The 21,095-nt window shown below is 38.5% G+C and overlaps 1 protein-coding gene and 1 long non-coding RNA gene across 2 annotated transcripts in view; both read left to right on the forward strand.

Annotated features, from left to right (window-relative positions):
* The first annotated feature begins 1,466 nt into the window (after window positions 1-1,466).
* GC (GC vitamin D binding protein) overlaps window positions 1,467-21,095 on the forward strand; it is a 37,652-nt gene continuing 18,023 nt past the window's right edge. Inside the window, exons 1-6 of the mRNA XM_059669082.1 lie at window positions 1,467-1,607; window positions 13,563-13,632; window positions 14,165-14,297; window positions 16,459-16,670; window positions 17,837-17,969; window positions 18,281-18,375. Of these exons, the coding sequence (XP_059525065.1) occupies window positions 1,559-1,607; window positions 13,563-13,632; window positions 14,165-14,297; window positions 16,459-16,670; window positions 17,837-17,969; window positions 18,281-18,375 (692 nt within the window). The 5' untranslated portion in view covers window positions 1,467-1,558. The remainder of the gene's footprint in view (window positions 1,608-13,562; window positions 13,633-14,164; window positions 14,298-16,458; window positions 16,671-17,836; window positions 17,970-18,280; window positions 18,376-21,095) is intronic.
* On the forward strand, window positions 1,614-7,872 carry LOC132218208 (uncharacterized). The gene is made up of 2 exons (XR_009449104.1): window positions 1,614-7,330; window positions 7,550-7,872. It is a non-coding gene; the product is annotated as an uncharacterized LOC132218208 (long non-coding RNA).

Genomic DNA, 21,095 nt, shown 5'->3' on the forward strand with positions numbered 1-21,095 from the left:
GTTACAGGCTGCCATTGACCTTACAGGATACCTTTGCTTTGCTTAGCTACCAACTAAATGAGCTCTATTTTCTGAACCTAACACCCAAGTATCTTCAATGTAGATGGAGGATCTCACTAAAACTGTAACTGCTTTGTGCAGTGTATTGAGATTTGGATGGCCTCTGCCTACATAGTTAATCCTTGGCCACTAAATTGTTCATGGATTTCTAAGTCACTTATCTGTGATATTTCTAAGTTTCATTAGTTCCAATGATCTTCTCAGATATCAATTTGGAAGGTCAGTGAAGACAGTGATAATAACTAGAATAAAGACTACTGATGACATCAATGCATGTTATCATGTGTTCGATGTTATGGTAAATCTGCACATGGATTGTCTAAAACTCACAATAATCTTGTGACCAAAAAATACTGAGTTATCACCACTGGGTCTGTGAGAAAAATGAGGCTTAGAAAGAGAAAATAATTTCCCAAGGTTACACAGCCAATAAGGGCTGGGTGAGGATTTGACTCTAGAGCCTGTCTATTCCAACCCTACCTGACCCTGTTTCCAGAAAAGAGGGCCCCTGCAAGGAGCAGGAGCTGACCTGATTCTGGTGAAGGATGGTGAATGATTGGAATACACCTGCGCTCTCTGGGCAAGTCACAGAATCTATCTGGGGCTTTGTTCCCTCGTCTGTAAAATGAAGATATTGAGTCCCATGTTTACACGGCCACTGTGAGATCTCTGGTTACAGTACCCTACAATATATCAGTTGTATAGTGTTAGTAGAAAGAACTTTAACTTAGCCGTACAAGTCCAAAATTCACCATTAACTTTTGTGAGTTGGGGCAAGTCATTTAACCTCTCCAGTTATTTGCCTCACTTCAGGGGTTTTTTGTTGTTGTTTTTTTAAGATGTTGGTAGCTTCAAAAAAGTGTGATATTGCACATAAAGTACTATCCCAACATCTTAAGTAAATTTTATAGAATTGAAATTATGGATTTGAGTAATTATGATAAATTGGCTTCTCACTCTTTTTTCTTATTATCTAAAACACCTAATGTGAAATATTTTGAGGTAATACTTATTTGTAGTAGGTTTAAACGGGGGGGGGGGGGGGACGGGCAGGAGGGAGGAATGGAGAGACGGAGAGATAGAGAGAAATAACCTCCAAGGTTCCATTCACACAGGAAAAGGGTAGAGATGTCCAAGAGAGGCACGCAACTCTATAAAGAAGGGGAAATGTACCCACTAACGCACTAGAAATTTTTAGTAAAAAGCAGCAGTGGAAAGTAAGCTACGTATACACTGACTCTTCTGCAGTTTGACCAAGTGAATGATTAAAAACGCTGTCATGTGTCACATTTTCCCCAGGGTGTCTATTTACCTTGATATTGATATTACTTTATCTCTGCGGGCCAAGGATGCCCTGGCTTCTGTAGAGAGATTAATGATTGATTAGATTAGCTCATAGTCGGGAAGCTTACTAAAAGGGAACTGGTTACTCTTAGCTGCCATTTTTTTCTGGGTTACCTGCAGGAAACAGGGTGCCGCAGGACTTGCCAGCCGGGAAATGAAGAGGATCCTGTTTCTCCTGCTCACCGTGCATGCTCTGGAAAGAGGTGAGACTTCCCGTGCTGGGACCATTTACAAGAACTCTTACCAGTCTAACTGTCTGTCGCCACTTTAAAAAAGTATACAAAGGTGAAAAACAGAGTAATTGGCGAGGATGTTAGGAAGAGAAGAATCAAAGCATGGTTAATCTGAACTGAAATGGGGCCTAGAGCTTTCAACTGGAATAGCCAAGACATCAAGATAATCTCATGAAAGGAAGAAAAAGTATATAATTTGTCAATTATCCTTCCCTGCTCTTCTGATAACCAAGACCTGCGGAGAATGTTTTGAAGTTGGAATATTTTTTTAAAATGTATTTGAGAGAGAGAGACATCAGTGTGTTGTTCCACTTATTTATGTATTCATTGGTTGATTCTTGTATGTGCCCTGACCTGAGACTGAACATGAAACCTTGGTGTATCAGGACGATGCTCTAACCAACTGAGCTACCCTGCCAGGGCAAAATTAGAATTGTTTTAGTTAATAGGAGAAATGCAAATGGAGGCTTTTATCCATTCATGAGCACTTTTTTCAGATTTTAAATATTTATTGCCACTGAGAGCATAATATACCATATCAATGAGGTCAACTGAGATTTGAGTCTCTTAAAGGAACCCCATAGATATATTTGAAAATACATTGTAGTTTCTAAAATATCCCACATAAAACAATTTAATGGCCATGAAACATGATTATCAAAAGATAATTGAGCTATATTTTATTAAGATTATTCTTCAAATAGTATCTTCATCTTTTAGCAATGTTTAAAAATCTTTTTAAATGATACAGGTTGAAATTATCTGAAGTATACAACTTCATAAAATTTTCAGCTTGGGAAATTTCCATAATCAGTTTCAATTTACTTTTCTGGATGATGCTTAAATACCTGTAAGGGATCTGCATTCATCCAGCCTTGAGGAATTAGTTTTCACTTAGTACTGTCAGTCTCACCGAAGTGATACATTAATATTCATATTAGTAATGTATTTAACCTGTGGAATAAAATGTGTATAGTCTAGGAATTATTGGTATTAAATGTGACATGAATAATCTTACTCCTGACTTATTCTATTTACATTAACTTTTCCTTGATCTTACTTTTGTTGTACAAATTTTGTCTCATTCACCAACAGATTTTTAAGTAAGCTGTGGGTCTTTATGTAAGACTACAAAGTCTGAGATGTACTGGGGTATAAATAAGTAACATAAATTGTGTCCCCTAAGAGACCTCTGAATAGGCCAACACCCAAGAAACCCTGAAAGTTTATTCCTTTGCCCCAGGGTTTCCCTGGAGTAGATCTGAACCTGAAAATGCCTACTGCAGCAGTGTTGATCAGGAGGTTCAAAACACCAGAAGGTTCAGTAATGGCTAGGACTTGGCCTGGAATTATATGTGGATGTTATAAGGTGGGACATGAGTCTCCGTGTCGGACTGCTGACTCAGTAAGTGTACATTGCCTTCGCCTAAAAGAGTTATAGTGTCCTTTGAAGAATAACAGAAAATTCTGCAGCCTCTATTTCGACATCCTTCAACATCCTCTGACTCTGATGAAATAGATGCTAAAGTCAGCTTGCTTGAAGGTCTAAACTTCACGTCAGGCAGGTGCCATAGGTTTGACGATATTCCCTGAGACATACATAATACATTTGCAAGTAACCAATGTTTAATATTTGGCTATAGGGGTCCTGACCCTTCAGTCCTCTATTCCAGGGGTGGGGAACGGCTAGCCCGCCGGCCATATAAGGCCCATGAAATCATTTGGTCTGGCCCTGCCAAGGCATTAGGGGTGAATTAATTAAATGTTTGTCCAAATACAGCAGGCTAATTTTTACGTTGATAATTTTGTATGGCCCCCAAATAACCTTTTAAATATACAAATGGCCATTGGCTGAAAAAAGGTTCCCCAACCCCAAATACTAAGTCAGCAATGTACCTGGAAGCTAGAAGTGTGCCCTTGGGGAAAAATTGCAAAGTATATGAATTAAAAGAGTTGAGAGAACTTTGGATGGTGGAGAATTGTTAGAGCTGCAGTTTTCTCTGCCTGTTACAGTTCTAGATAGCTAACCGACCACCCACAGCATTTGTCTAGACCACCTTTTCTAAAAGTATTTCACTCAAGACTCGTCTTGGAAAAAAGTCTCTATGGTCAAACACATTTCAGAAACAAGCTATACATTAGTCCCTCTTGGTTGGTTCACAATCACTGTGTTTGTTTTCCTAAAGGTTCTGAGAAGTCCTGTAAGAAAGAAACCTTACTTAACCCAGAGTTTCCCAAACGTATTGGCTTTTCCCTAAATTGCCTATATCCTATGGGAGCATTTTTGGATATTTCAGGTCTGTAATGGATACTGCTGTGGCTCAGCATGAACATCAGCTCCAGTTAGGCCAGTCGTCTCCTACCCAACAGCACTGGGGATACAGTCCACAAACCCTTCTGTGCTTCCGGGGAGACGCACAGAATCTGGATGGAGTCATAAGAAAACACCCAATATACCTACCCCTTTAAAAACAAAACAACAGTGTTTGCCAGTTGCCTCCACCTGGGTTCTTTCCCTGGGACTGAGATGAATGTAGTGCTAATCTACAATGTACCTTCCCCTCTTCCCAAAATACAAGCAAAGGCTGCTGACTCAGCTATATAATTAAAAGGAGATAATGCTAACTGGAAGTAAGTTACTGCAGTTCCTAAGAGCTGTAGGCAAGAACAGGATATTTACTATGAATATTTTCATTTTTGCGTCAAGCACTTCATTCTTAGCATATGTATTTTTACTAACCATGATACCAAATAGCAAGAAAGTCGTGGGTAAGCTGTATTGCCCCTTCTTCCGTTTGCCTCTTAAAGCAGCCCTAGGCAGTGTGGGCTTTCCCAATCCCCCAAGCCACCACTGAATCACCTCGTTTCTCTTTTCTACAAGTTGCCTGCCCCTTTAACAGTAACCACTTGAAAATTAAAGTTGCCCTTAGTTTGGTTCAGGAACACAGCTGTACAGAATGCCGGACAGAAATAATTTAGGATAAGTAGATATCCTCTCTGTTTTCCCAAATACCTTTATAAATTTTCTGCCAAACCTACATAATGGTTATTAAGGAGTTGATGTAGAATGCGAGAACTATGTGACAAAAAGGACACAGCTGTTTAAAGAGCTAAAAGTGAGTTTCAAGCAGAAGGAACGCAGGTGCAAAAATCCTGAGCTAGGAACCAGCATGTCCAGAGTAAAAGCATAAAAGAGGCTTTAGCCAAGAGCGAACAGGAAAACAGCTGAAGCCAGAGAAATAGGTAACTTCACCATCAAAGGCAACGTTAACCTCCCCAGAAATCAATAGCAATGTCACACTTCACTGTTGTGAGGTGCAATGCGAGGTTTCCACTCACCATCATGTGTGTGGATTAGGGACAGGTGAGCATACTCTTTAAAAGGCCATAAGGTTAATCTATAGGGGAAGGAGATTTTAAAACTCCTTAAAAAGAATTGATTACCCTCTCCCCCAGAATCTACGGTCACCTAACTTCGTTATTCTGCCCACTGCTGTCCAATTCTCTCGCCAATTTCCCCCCAGTTCACTCTGCTCTAGCCACACTGGCCCCCACACTCTCCCCCTCTCTATGTACTTCAGGGCTTTGCACTAGCTCCTCCCTCCCCTTAGAGCACTGATCCCCAGTATCCACATGGCTATCCTCACTCCCTTCAGGTGTCTGCTCCAAGTTCATGTATAAAGATGGCTTCCTTGAGTAACCTATCTCACATAGCACCTACCACTCCGTTTTCTTCTGTCCTTGTACCATGCTTTATTTATTTTTTAGCACTCATCATCTGACCCTATCACCAGCTGTTCATGTGTTTATTGTAACAAATTAAAATGTAGAATATAAAATGTAGAATTTGGGCAGAACCAGAATTTTATCAGTTGGGTTCACAAGGCAATGTTATCACTGCTGCCCTTATTTGAGATACCTCAAAATCTTTCACTAAAAACCAAGAGAAATAACCAGTCACTAACACCAACGTAGAGGGAATTTAGTGAAATTCATGCTGCCTACTAGGAATCATCCAGCTGGTCCAAAAACCCGTTCATCGCTATCCCATAAAACTGGCTCTGTCTCCTAACTTCCCTTTCTTCCTGACACCACATTATCAGAATCATTTATGGTCAGTCCTGTACAGCCTTCTTGGATTTTTAAATTCATTTTTATTAGCCCTATTCAACCTTTCCACACTGTGTAAATTTCAGCCTTGAAGTGGCTCAGACTTGTACAAAGCATTCGACCATAGAAACCTCCTCAGCATCCTTTTTGTCTCCTCCTTTACCTCCGGCATATGCCTGGCTCTCCAGGCCTGTGAGCACACCACTCAAACCTGTGTTTCCACTGACGTTTCCATACGCTGTCCTTATCCAGGCCCTCGTTCCCCTTTTCTGGGCGATCGTAATGGCTTCCTACTCTAACCCTTACCTCCCATCCCTTGCCCAACCAATTCATATTATTAAAATACAATAAAAACTTGGCATAATGTGATAAATGGAGTCCATAAATGAACTGATTATATTTTTACAAGTCAGGATACTATTTTGGTGAGATTACCGGGATCAGGCTGTCTAATACAAATCCATCCCAAGTCTAGACCCTTTTTTACTAGAACCATGGAAACAGCACTGGGCATTTTCCTTTCTTCTCTTGGATCCTCGATCCTAAGGGCCTTTAAGTTTGCCATTCTTGCATGGATAGTGCCTGATAATGAGTCTTCAATTTCTCACTGGATTTTGGAAAATTGTATTTAATTAAGGAAAAAAAGTTTATTGGTACTTCAGCATAATAATTACATACTATAGAATTGTTTGGGCCTTGTAAAACGTTTATAGAAATAATTTTATTAATAATAGAAAAGGATGATTACTAACATTTTAAAAGGAAGTTTCTCTTTATAAAATAATGCCATTTATGGTAACCCGTTGGACTTAAAAATGCATTTAAATGGTTCAAGGTATCTTCTTGATAAAAAATATGTATGATAATGGAGACAGACAGTGATAAATATATATAATATAGCCTTGACACTGGGTTAACTGAATAAATAGAAATTATACAGTTTTAATAGCCATTGTAATGTATGGATGGATAGGAAAAGAAAAACCATCTGTGTCCAACATTTTCTAAATTATTTTAGTCAAGGGATAGAGTGCAGGCCCTGGCTGAGTAGCTCAACTGGTTAGAGCATTGTCCTGATACACTAAGATTGCAGGTTCTATCCCCAGTCAGGGCACACACAAGAATTAACCAATGAATACATAAATATGTGGAACAACAAATCAACATTTCTCTCTGTATCTCTTGTTGTTTCACTTTCTATGTCTGTCTCTCCCCTCCTTCCTCTTTCTCTCCCCTTTCTGCCCTCTCTCTAAAATAAATCAATACTTTTAAAATTTTTTTTTAAAAAAAGAGTCCATAACTAGCCAATGAAGCAGAATTATCAGTACTTCCTGTTTATATCAACTCAAATGTATATAATATGGAAATATGACTTTGCCATTCCTTATTGAATAATACTTTCTTCAGATTTCATAATGCTTAGTGAATTGGCTTTTTGAAAATTCATGTGTGTCCAGAATAATGCCAAGCACACAAGATTTAAAAATATGATTGTTGCACTAAGTGAATTTCTGTAGAAAATAAGATAATTTTGCTTAAAGGAAATTTTAGTATTGGCCTGTTTTTTAAGGTCTATTTCAGCCGTGGGCAAACTACGGCCCAAGGGCCGGATCCGGCCCGTTTGAAATGAATAAAACTAAAAAAAATAAAAAAAAAGACCATACCCTTTTATGTAATGATGTTTACTTTGAATTTATATTAGTTCACACAAACACTCCATCCATGCTTTTGTTCCGGCCCTCCGGTCCAGTTTAAGAACCCACTGTGGCCCTCGAGTCAAAAAGTTTGCCCACCCCTGGAAGTGCCTAGTGAGTATTACTATATGTCCCTGTCTACACAAAAACCAAAGCACTAGACAGGCTTTCAGCCATCCTGCTCACCTTTCTATTTGTAAGGTTTAACAATCCTTACAACCTTGTCTTTAAAAGGGGAATATTCCCCTGGCCAGTGTGGCTCAGTTGGCTGGGCATCATTCTGTGCACTGAAGGTTCCTGGCTCAATTCCCAGTCAGGGCACATGCTTGGGTTGTGGGCGAGATCCCTCATAGGGGACATGCAGGAGGCAGCAGATTGAGATTTCACTCTCGCATCAATGTTTCTCTCTCTCTCTCTCTCTCTCTCTCTCTCTCTCTCTCTCTCTCTCCCCCCCCATCCTCTCTCTCTGCAAAAATCAATAACAAATCTTTAAAAACATAAATAAATAAAGGGAATATGAAGAGGAAGAATGACTTTTCCAGGACTTGTAATTACAAATTAAGACCTCAGAAGGGCAGGAATAATAAAGAATCTTTCAATACCATAAACAGAATACTGAATTCTAATAGTAATTCTCAAACCCACAGACAAAATACACTCCAAAAAGTTAATGTTGCTTATTTGTATGTTAACACAATTTTCCATATAAACAATTTATACACAGAGCTGAAGTTCTTAAATTGACACAAAAAAATGTGTAGTAAATATTGGAAGTGAACTGTGATTAACTACGAATCTCATAGGATTTTCGTGATTGAGATAATATGTAAAATATTTGGAACATTGCCTGACTAATTGTTGGTACTCAAATGTGAACCATTATCCTGATATTATTTATTCTTCTATTGCTTTAAAAACTAAGCCCTGCACCCCTGCAATGCATTCTAAGTTTCCCAGGTCAGGATGCAGGGGACATCAGCCTCACCCATCCCAAATCTACTCCCTTATTGTCATCCACAAATGCGTTTGCAGGGGTGAAAAAGTGCCCAACTTATGAAGGGAATGGGGGGTGGAATGAGATGCATGGAAAAACAATGCCTCCTTAGGAGTTTGGCGAATATATCATCTACACAGGCTACCACCCATGATGAACCCAAAGACATTGGTTTGAGTGGCTATCAAGCCACTATTGCAGCTGGGCAACTAACCCATTTATTCTATAGATTCTACTGTCTTAAAATTTTCAAGATCTGTAAAAAAAGGCCCCATTTGTTCCACTGATGGAATACTGAGAGATACATTTAATTTCCTCTAGAGTAGTTAATCGGCAGATGTCATATAGACCTCTAGATTTAGTATTAAAAGAATTGAATTCCTTCCCATGGATTAAAACTCAGAAAAGTGCACACCTGCCTGCAAACATCAATATCAATATGAAAAACCAGAGTAATGTTACACATAAAGATAAAACCAACAGAAGAAAAGCCCGACATGGAAATAAATGTTAACTTGATTGCTAGTTCTTCATTGAAGAAAACGTTTCTAGTGATACATTCATAATTTTCTCTAGCTCCAATATTCAGGTCAGCTTCCTAAACCAGGCCAGCAATGTTGAAGTTCTCAAATAAAATCATCACTCTGAAATCACCAATATCTAGTCCAACTGCTTAATAAGCACTGCAAACCGGAACCTTATTGATAAAATTTAAAAAGCAAAAGCAAATACACTGCCCTTTGCTGACATAGCCGAGCCTGTCAGCGTAGAACAGAAATAAAAATGCCACAGAAATGAAATTGCAAAAATATAAAATGCCCAGCAGGGCTCTGAAACCCCATGATTCTTCTGAACAAAATTGGAAAACAGCAACACAAGACAATTCCCAGCTTTCTGTATCAGCATGTATTCAATTCAGTGTTATTTAGGGTCCACCGATCGCTCCTGGTATACAAACAGCTTTTCTAGGGGATCAAGTTGCTTTCAGAGAAAGATTATAACAGCAATAGTTAAAGCATCCAAAATACCTTTTTAAAGTGGAGTTTGTACCAAGACAGTATCTTATTGTCTTTCCCCAATAGATTAGCAGTTCCGTGAGGGCAGAGATGTGTCTATTTTGCTCTTCATTTGTACATTTAATACTGTACCCTATGTCTGGCACAGAGTACATCTTTTAGGCATGTCTGTTGCATGCATTCATGAATATTGTCAGCTGTGTTGGAAGAGGTGAGTTGCATGGAGCACGACAGATTTTCTGAAAGTAAGTCTAACTTCTTTTCAAAATTCCAGAATGAGACATGGCTTACCAGAATGTTGCACAATGCAGGTAGAAATGAGACACGTTATTGCAAAAACCAAAAATTCTTTTAATGAAATGTGTAAACATTTAATGCCGAAAGGTCACTGTGTGAAAAAGATTTCACCAGTGTCACTGAGATTATGCCAATATTTACTGGAGCCACGTCAAAGTCCAGATTGCCCGCTTTAAAACCACGTGGCACATTAAAGAATACAGGATGCCATTTACAATTCGTTCAAGATAGAATTTAATTATATGAATCAACGTCTGCTCAACTGGAATGAAAAACAATTTTATTAAGCAGTACTCCATGGAATAGAAATCAATTTGTAATAATCACACTGCAAATTAACTTCAGTATTTGTTGTTTTTTGGAAGATGAGAAAATGATTAGCATATTTGCCTGCTAATCTTATAAACAGTATATGTTCTCTTCGAATAAATAAAATTTTTAAATCAGAGATATATTTCCAGTCTTCCACCTGGAAGACACATGGTGCAACAGCTCCTTCTGCAGGTAGGTTTTGTAAGAGCAGTGTTACCTTTTTACATATTTCATTCTGCATTTTCTCAATGCCTCCTTTTTGCGCTTCCTCCTTGCTTCTGTCATGCCCAAAGCTGAATGTTCCCATAAAAATGGCTTCAAAACCATTTTAAATCTTATATAGTCAATCTAGTTTTCCGTTTCCCTCTTAATAATTTTGTATTCTAGCGAAAGCACTACATAAAACCTGTGGATTCCATGTACTTTGGTGCAAACACAAGTAGTTGATTTCATTAAAGCTATTTAACAAGGGATAGATAATCTATAGTGGTCATTTACACTACATTCACATATACTCACACATTCCTGTAACACACTGAATAAAAACTAATTTTTTGCTGAAGTGAGAAATCCAACTCTGACAGGTTAGAAACAAATTCTTTTTGAAAAGGTTTATCAGAGGCTCCATTTGCATACAGGCTCCCACTGTGAATGTTATTGAGTAGCCATGATGAAAAGTATTAAAAATAATCTCTGCAATTTTACAGGGAGATTTTATTAACAAAGTTAGCGCCTCTGCATTAAACAGAGAAAGAGCTATTTTTTGTAAGCATAGCTTTGGGGTAAAAAGGTTCCATATAATTTCTTACTACTTCTAAAAGGGATTATTTTGTAATAATCCCTTGATTTTAGTCATCAAGAGAATACGATCTTGTACTAAAATCAGGAATCTGTCATATAGATGGTTATTTAAGCTCCATTTGAATATTTCCAGTAACAAACCACACTCACTTCTCCAAGAGGCTGTTCGCCATTTCAGCTAGCATTTAGCCGTGGCTACAGTCAAGGTCTGCCACTGAACCAAAGTCTCCTGCCAGCCCCTTCTCCCAGCTCTACCTTCAGAGCAGCCTAAAACCACTCTGCAGGCATCAGGAGGTGACAGCTCTTCGTTCCAGGAGGACAGCTGTGCCTTCAATTCTCCCCTGTATAGCCTGCTCTCCAGTCCCACAGAATACCATCAATGATTAATGGACATTTTCTGCCTTATTTTGACCTTTTGAAACTGTGACAATATCCAACTTTGTAAACCAGTCAATAAATTCCGGGAAGTGTGCTAGATTTAAAGGTTCTCAGATACAAGTGGCTTTCTGTAGTCCACTGACTATTAGTTGTTAACAATCCTACTGTGTTTGTCCTAGTTTCCAAAATAAGAGGTTTTGAACATGTGGGTTCTTCTGTGTTATTTTTATGGAATTTTAGTTGGTCCCTTATCACAAAGTGCTGCTTAAGGATGTCTTTGTCCTTAGTTCTGACTCTTCTCATCTCATTACTATACTTTGAGTCATTCACCTGAAAGATACAAGGTGCAACAGATTCCTCTATGGGTAGTTTGCATCAGTAAATCTAACAAATCCTACAGAGAATCATTTTTAGGAGGAGAAGGAGAGACCTTCTCTAGCCTGTATCGAATCACCTTCATTCTAAACCATAAAACAAAAAATTCTACCCTCACAGACTATAACTGTTAGAGAGGTGAGGACATCTGGGTGATAAAGGCATGACAGCAATTGCCATCACCTGAGATGGATTTCCTATTATTTAAAGTCAGGAAGATAAGTCACTACAAGTTAAAACCACTTATCTCAGAACAGAATCTGAGTCATTTAAATCTGAGTCACTTTTAATTTTTTTTTTAAAGAAAAAGCACCATAGAGTGTTGGAAAATGTCCTACACTTATTTGCATAATGACATAGGGAAGAACACTGACTACCTCCCATGCCCCCCCCCACACACACACACACTGCATATGGAATAGGTGTGTTGAACAAGTGAGTCTCACAAATAGTAGAAAACTCATCTCCTCGTAACCTGAGCAATCTAGCTCTTCCCAGTCTCTTGAGTGGGCTAAAGAGTAAGTTCCATGATTTTTCTGTTCACTCTCAAATAAAATGTCTTCTGGTCCCTTTGAACCTAGAAATAACTACCTCATAACAGTTGTGGGCATATCTGTTTGTGTTTAATAGCCAAAAATGTGCAAATTTACTTAAAGGTGAAGCTATTCCACAAGATCAGGGCCCGGTCAGTCCCATTGCCTGTGGTGCCAAAGAGGGACAGGTACACTTTCCTCCCACTCTCTAGGCTGCTTTTGGTTCCTCAAACACAGGGAAGGAAGAAGCCAGCAGAAGAGGTAAGAGCAGGTAACACTAGCTCACTGGGCAGCTTAGTGAGCTAGTGTTGTTTCCTCTGGTTATGGGAGACGTTCAATGTCAACATTTTCTTTGTGGCTTCTTTGGAGATCTTTCTCATCATCCTTGGAGATCTCTCACATCCAGCTAACACCTCAAAACTTACCTTCGGACCTCTGATTTCAAACTGCCTGCCTCTGCACAGAGGAATCCCACAGTTGGTGGCCCACTGTCCTCTAGTCAGTCCTTTGGGGGAGGGAGGGGAAGAGAGGGGCAACACAACTCCAGGCAAACTCGCTGTCCTGTTGGATCCATATCGGGTCCACAAGCCTAAGCAAAGCTTCCCACTCACAACCCTCTCCTTGGTTGCTCCAGGCCACTGAATCAGCCCCAACCCTTTAGCTTTCTCTAGTCTGAATCAGACACCTGTCCATTGTACCCCATGCTCCAAGGGTCACCTATCAAGGTCTCTGATTATTTTTCTCGAAGCCCCTTTTACTACACTTGAAATGAAGAGAAGCACACCCCTCCACTCCACCAACCCCACCACACTGACAAGTTTATCCAAAAAAACATTTTACCTAATTTTCATCTTTTGCCCCAGCAGAATTCCTAGGTTTCTGTTATAGAGTCTGGAGATGGGTAATAGAGCAGTTCTCACACACTCCTTTTTAAGGTCCTGCATCAGAGGGGTAGCTCTTCACTTAGGAATGTAGACACTCTCTGCATTTATTTATTTATTTATTTTTTGTCCTCTTTCCCCCTCCCCCCTTTTGAGAGCTTAGGTGAAACAAAGATAAAGAAGAGAGGAACAAAATGTCCCATTTTAGCATTATTATAAAGATGGGACCTAAGAGAATGATTGACACCACAATAGGCTCTGATAATCATTTGACTTATTTACTTTCAGTATTAGATCACTTTTCTCTGCTGTCCATTAATATTTATAGCATGCCATAAAATTCTGATCTATTTTTATAAAACAGCTAGAAAGGCACCAAAAAATGGAATTGCATATAGAAAAATGCTAGTTTCACCACAGATAAGTCACATAAAGGATCCCATTATACATACGCATTTAATGAAACATTAATTAAAAGGGAATAGAAACAAAACATTTTTTGTTTTTGTTTTGTTTGTTTTTTTTGATTCCTAGGCCGAGAATATGAGAAGGATAAAGTCTGCAAGGAATTAACCAATTTTGGAAAAGATGACTTCACATCTTTGTAAGTATGAAGCACTCACTCACCCTCTAGGTTACTTGACCTTGAATGAAACTGCATGTAAGGTTAATTTCAACTCAGCATGAAGGGCTGAACTGATTTCTGATAGACAGGATAGAGCCCAGGGTCAAAGGAGGCAGAGAAGGCAGGCAAATGGAGGACATCCAAAGACTCCGGTTGAACTACCATTGCTGTGGTCTAAAAATTTATTAAGCAATAGTTTTCTGAGGTAAATTAAAACGCAAACAGTACGTGCTAGGCCTGGCAAACAAAGGCAACAGGGTACGGAGCAGCTTCATTGAGAGAAGAGCGAACATGAGACTGTTTTGATAGAACTCTCAAGTTCAACTCCCGCCACTTTACAAGATCAGTTTACCTAGAACAAAACTGAAAGGCAACCTTGTACTCTTTCCATTCATCAAGAAAATACATGCACCATTCCTTTAAAAAAAAAAAAACTGAAAGGAATATTTTAATATGTGCAAATGTGGGAAACATTAATTCGAATTAAGTATGGGTTTACTTTTCCCCTCAGGTCAATGGTCCTCTACAGCAGAAAATTTCCCAGTGGAACTTTTGAACAGATCAGTCATCTGGTGAAGGAAGTTGTCGCCCTGACAGAAGCCTGCTGTGCTGACGGGGCTGACCCTGACTGCTATGACAACAGGGTAGGTTGGCGCGGCCTGGCGGGGTCTGTGCGGCCCACAGAGGGAAGCCAAGGCAGGTCTTTATGCCATATCTTAGGGAAATCCTAGACAGCGACTCCACCTACTCCAGTTTTGGAGGCAATACGAAGCCTGTTCCTCTAGAGCTCAGATTCATTCTAGCAAAACAAATCAACTCTGCCCATTAGTCCTACAGGTTCAAATGAGAAAACTGGGGCATATACTGATTCAGGAAATAGTTCTAATAGATTTTGTGTGTTCTAATAGATTTTGTGTATCCTAAAATCTACACATACCTTTACCATGCCAAGCCTGGTACTGACTGACCCCGAGCAATTTAGTGTTGGCCTCAAATTAATTTGGTGTTCAAAAGTTGCCCTGTATACATAAACCACCAGGTTTGGGAATTTCTCCCCTGAAGTATACATGCAGAAATTATAATGCTGAAATGACAGGGTTCAAAATACAGACTGAACAAAAGTGAACCTATATGTGTTTCTAGCAATTTACTAATGTAGTCATCAGGCCCAACGCAGACAGCATTTAAATGTATCTTGATAAAGGCCTCTACAGGCAAATGTCTCCCTGTGTAAGCCTGCAGCAATTACCGGGCGGAAACAATGTTCCAAAGATAATTGGACTAGAGTCTACACAATGATTATTCTTATCATTAATTGCCTTATCTGGCCCTTATCTACTTTCTAAGAATTTCATAATCATTTTCTCCGATCACTAAGTCTATAAACAACCGAAATTTCAACCTGACCTTCTGAACCACCTGAAAACAGGCAAGCATCAAACTACTGACCATGATTAGAACAAAAAAACATTTTTATTTGTTAATTTGAGAGAAGCTGCTGAATTATAAAGACATCATAAGAGAGCAGAGATGGCACTGACATTTTTGCACACCACCTTCCTCTTTCTCCTGCTTATTCAAAGTATTTTTTAAAAAACGTGTTGATGCTTTTTCTTTTTAAAAGTCTTATTTGAAAGGAGGTAATAAAAAGAAACGATGGGAAAGTTGACAAGCAAAGAAATGGAATGGAAGAAGATATTCACTAGAGAGAGAGAGAGAGAGAGAGAGAGAGAGAGAGAGAGAGAGAGAGAGAGAGAGAGAAGAATTATAAAAAAGAGTTCTTAAGTTCTGAGAGTCTGATGGAAGTTAGATGTGGGAGAGGATGAGAGATGTTCACTTCTACATAAGTGATTCATCATGTTGCTTGCCTTCATTGATAGGAAACATCTTTAGGTATTTTCCCTTGAAAAGATGACTAACATGTAAAATAAGTATAGGGATTTGAAAGTACTTTTCCCCAAGTAAATCCAAAAATAATTTTTTTCATGATAACTATATCTGCTCTACATTTTCATTTCAAATTCTTTCCAAAAAGATCATTTTTGTGGCTATAATTGCTTCGGTGGTCCTCTCATCATGGGCTTAGTCTGCACACCTGTTATCAGTGTATATGTGTTGAAGCAGTGGATTAAGTTGTACCAGTGATTTTTCAACCCATGATACACATGAGAATAAGCTTTGGGAGAAAACAGATCCTAAGGTCTCATCTTTGACCTACTGTTTCAGAATTTATGTGATAGGAAGCTCAGGAATTTAATTTTTATATATTTTATGAGAGATTTTGATGCAAAAATAGGCTCAAGAACCACTGGCTAAGAGAATGCAAACCAATGTAGAAGACTAAAGCACTTAACAAGAGTCTGCTCAGGTAATAAAGCAGGGAGAGTAGGGCAGGAGGGTCCTGATTCTTGACGGGGTATTTGCAGCAGAAATCAGGTGGGACGTCATGTGAGATCTTTTGGAAATGACCTCCCTTATCCTCAGTGATGCTAATTTCCTTGTGGAGAAACACTGGCCTAGAGGATAAAGCTTTTAATGACTGCAATCAAACACAGCCCATTTATTAATGATGGTTCTGTTTTCTCCTGCTTTGAGGAAAGTCATTTATTAACATAAATAAGACCCTGTACTTGCCCGTAACTATGATTATGCAAATTGCCACATTGCCAAATCATCTCATGGAGCCTTTGGCATGGGCAGTTTGTTATTAATAAGAATTTTAAACTAAAGATGTTATACTGAATGTAGGACTATAAGTTTGGAAACATGTATTTATGAGTTTTCTGGTTTCTCCTCTCTTTCTAGACGTCAGCATTGTCTGCTAAGTCCTGTGATAGTGACTCCCCATTCCCAGTGCACCCAGGAACTGCTGAGTGCTGTACCCAAGAGGGCCTGGAAAGGAAACTCTGTATGGCTGCCCTGAAGCACCAGCCACAGGAATTTCCTACCTACATAGAGCCAAGTAATGATGAAATCTGTGAGGCGTTCAGGAAAGATCCCAAGGAATTTGCTAACCAGTAAGTTGCTTTCATCAGAAGTAAAACTTTAAGGCATAAAATGTCAGAACTATAGTTAACCTAACCCCCTACCATATACAAACACCTCTTCTACAGCAACCTGGATAAATTCCAATAACAAGAACTTGACTTTCATCCAAGACAGCTCATTGCTGTCACTGTTGACTACTGTCAATGTCTTTCGTAGACAGAGAGAAAAACCACCATTCCCCAGCTCCCACCCAATTCGTCCTATCTAGTACTTGAAGCAGAATTACTTGGGTCCCCTGTCTTCATGACGGATTTTCAAATATTTGCCAGTAGCTATAGTGTTTCCCCTTAAACTAATGATCGCTATATACTCCTTCTGATAAAATTTTATTGCTATGCAAATTTTTAATACTTAATTTCCACTAAAGCATAAGAAATAAACAACTTTATTCCTTACATTCCAAGAAGCAGTTGTGAATAGGATGCACGTTGCACTACATAACGGAACATATTACTCAGACCCTCTCATTGCTTAACATCACTAAGGAGCCAGATTCTATGGAGATTCTTTAAAATTGTCTTGGAAGATCATAAAAATGAACACAAATGGTGAAAATTAATTATAATGAAAAAAATATATTTACTAAAAAATAATCAAAAGCAATGGCATTCAAATGGGATTTAAAGGCATGAAATTCAGGTCACAGTTTTATAAAAATTGGCTGGCTTGCCCATTCCTGTAAATTTTCAAAGTCTCTTTCAGGACCATAGGGTCTTATGCTCCTAAAAGTTAAAGAGATTTCAATAAATAAGTAAGCCTACACATAGCAATTTTCTGGGAGAGTAAACAGAGATAGATCATGAAAGGTAAAATTGCATTTAATTAATTCAACTAACAATAAACATCTACCATTGGCCATGCACCTGTAGATACTAAGTGAATAAAGGGACAAATGGACCCTCCTCTCAAGCAATCTACATGGAAATCTAGACAATAATATTTTGATTTAATGAAAATATTGATTGAAAGTGATTGGTATTATAACCCTTTCTGTACATCCTTAATGCTTTTTAGATATTAAAACTATAACTTAACATGTATTTTCTCTCCATGAAAATACGTATGACAAAGTAGATTTTGTTTCCCACAAATGGTTTGACCAATGCTCTTTCCCCTTCTCCCCCCCTCCCCACAGATTTATGTATGAATATTCCATTAATTATGGACAAGCTCCTCTGCCACTATTAGTCAGTTATACCAAGAGTTATCTCTCTATGGTAGGGTCCTGCTGTACCTCATCAAGCCCCACCATATGCTTTTTGAAAGAGGTAGGTACCATTTATTACATAGTTATGCTCTTTCTCATTTCTTCTATTAATGATATTCCTTTTTAAGATGGTAGAAATTCAGATTCTGGGATCACAAAAGTCCCTTAAGAGGCCTCTTTTGCATTTTGTTCATTAGAAAATAAGACATACCATCACTTCTGGAAAAGAAATATCAATAAGTTTCTTTGGTCAGAATTCAGTTTTGTGGTCATCAAAAAAAGTCATGATATTCAGAGTCTCTTTTTTCATTCCTGCACATTACTGTGAATGGATCTTAACTGCCTAAAGGGATTCTCTCATTTCTTTTCTAGAGACTCCAGATTAAACATTTATCGCTTCTCACCATTATGTCAAATAGAATCTGTTCACAATATGCTGCTTATGAGAAGGAGAAATCAAGGCTCAGGTAAGGATTAAGCATCAGTATGTGTAGCTGTTTGATTCTGCACTATCTATCCACAATATTAGGGTTCCCTAAGAAAGTGTTTGTGTTAGAAGATATTGATTATAGTCTTATGCTCCAATAGTTCTCAAATGTATACCCAGTTCTTTTTTGTCTACACAGAATATGAACAATAAGAAACAAGGCTATGTTGTAAAACATGAGATTTGCTCTTAATCAACATTTTCCATATACTCATTAGGGAAAACCAGGTGACCATTAGAAATTATTTCCTCCATGTTCATATTAGCATTACAAATCTACATATATAAAACTCTAAGCAACCGAACAACGGGTCGACCGGTCGACTGGTCACTATGGTGTGCACTGACCACCAGGGGGCAGATGCTTAATGCAGGAGCTGCCTCCTGGTGGTCAATGCACTCCCAGAGTCAACCTCCTGGGGCTGGCCAACCTCCAGCGGTCCCTCCCCTCTGCCAGCCAGCCCTGATCGGCCCCAATCAGGACCTAGTGAGATAGCCTCAATCAGCCCTGATTGCAGGCCTGGCTGAGGGACCCCACCTGTGCACCAATTTGTGCACTAGGCATCTAGAAGAAATATAAATTACAAATATAAAGGCAAAAATAAAATCACCTGTTATTTGCTTTGTCCATTTTTGTCTTGGGAGGAAACTTCTTGGATTCTTATTTGTTATATGAAGCTTTGTGCTGTATAATATGTATCTCTTAAGTTTTGTGAATGTATGCCTATTTCTTAGCTACTCTATTTGTAACTCTCCTTTGATTTTTGTATGGCTGCTATTAACTCCATATTTTAATTTTGTCACTTTCTATATTTTGTCACTTTCTACATCTTTCATATCTCCTCAGACATCTAGATTTGCCAGCTTTATCTCATCTTTATAGCATTTACAGTCTCTTTAATTCCTTCTACTCTGATCCACAAACTTTTTTCCTTTAATGGCAATAAAATAATTTATTTTGTGTTGGCACCAGATCCTAAGCTTCCTTAGTGGGAATAGAAACTACTTTCATTAGTCCTTTAAAAATAATTTTCCATTAGAACTACTCAAATACTAAATGTCATTTTCTCTAGACCTTCAATTTGGTTTTCTTTTTACATTAAGATAGTATAGTTGGCAAGTAGAACATAGGAATTTACAATATAACTAGGGGCCCAGTGTACAAATTCGTGCACCTTGAAAGGAACTGTGGGCTGTGCGCAAGGCTGCAGTGGGCATAGGGGCGGGTCTCCACCCATCCTCTGCGACCCCACCTGGCCCCTCCTGCCATGGCCCCTGGTCCCCTGTCTGCTTGCAGCCCTGCTGGGTCCTGGGTGCTGAAGGGAAGCTTGGGTCCCAGGTGCCAGAGGGAAGCCAGTGTTGGAAGCCAGGGGAAGGAAGGCCTACTCTTGCATGAATTTCATGCATCAGGTCTCTAGGATTATGATAGAATATTAATAACAATTATAAAACATTACTAAAAGAAATTGATGAAACAAAATAAAGAGGAAGACATTCCATACCCGCAGATTAGAAGAATTAATGTTGTTAAAAATGTCCATACTATTCCAAAGCAATCTACAGAGTCAAGGCAATTCCTACCAATATCCCAATAGCATTTTTTGGCAAAAATAGGGGGGGAAAAGGCATCCTAAATTCAAATGGAATCTCAAGGGGCTCCATATAGCCAAAACAATCTTGAAAATGTAGAACAAAGTTGAAGGCCTCGTACTTTCTGATTTCAAAACATACTACAAAGCAACAATAATCAAGATGCAGTAGCACTTAGTATAAAAAGATATATATACCAATGAAGCAAAATAGAGAGCTCAGGAACAAACCCTTATGTATTTAGACAAATGATTTTTGACAAGGGAGCCAAGACTACACAGGGAAAAAGGAGTCTCTTCAAATAGTATTGGGTAAATTGCGAAAGAATGAAGTTGAACCCTTACCTTAGACCATATATTAAAATTAACTTAAAATGAATTAAAAACCTAAATATAAGACCTAAAACTGTAAAACTCCTAGGAGAAAGCATAGGGGAAAACTTCAGGACATCAGGTTTGGCAGTGATTTCTTGGAATTAACTCAAAGCATAGGCAACAAAAGCAAAAATAGACAAAGGAGATTATATCAACCTAAAACTTCTGAGCAGTAATGAAAACAGTCAACAGAGTGAAAAGGCAACCTACAGAATGGGAAAAAGTATTTGCAAATCATATACCTAACAAGGGTTTAATATCCAGTGTTCATTAAAAAACTGCTACAACTCAACAACAAAATACCAAATAACCTGATTAAAAGGAATTAGAGATTTCTCCAAAGGAGATATAAAAATGGCCAACTAGCATATGAAAAGATGCTCAACATCACTACTAATCACAAATCAAAACCACCCTGCCATTTCACACCCATTAGGATTGCCACTGCCAAAAGCATCCGTGAGAATGTGAAGAAATTGGAATCCTTGTGCACTGTTAGCAGAAATGCAAAATGGTGCAGTCATGATGGAAAACAATGCAGTTTCCTCAAAAAAATTAATAGAATTACCATATGACCCAGCAATCCCACTTCTGTAAACAGACTAAGCCAAAAGTAGGTTTGCAGTTTTTATTATGGAAAATACAATAATTAATAATTAATACAAGAATAAACTCTGTTTCATGTGCTCATAACTGTAAACCTACTTTTACCCCAACCTGTATATATTCCTAGGTA

Source organism: Myotis daubentonii, chromosome 1 (assembly GCF_963259705.1).
Source record: "Myotis daubentonii chromosome 1, mMyoDau2.1, whole genome shotgun sequence".
Classification (NCBI taxonomy): Eukaryota; Metazoa; Chordata; class Mammalia; order Chiroptera; family Vespertilionidae; genus Myotis; species Myotis daubentonii.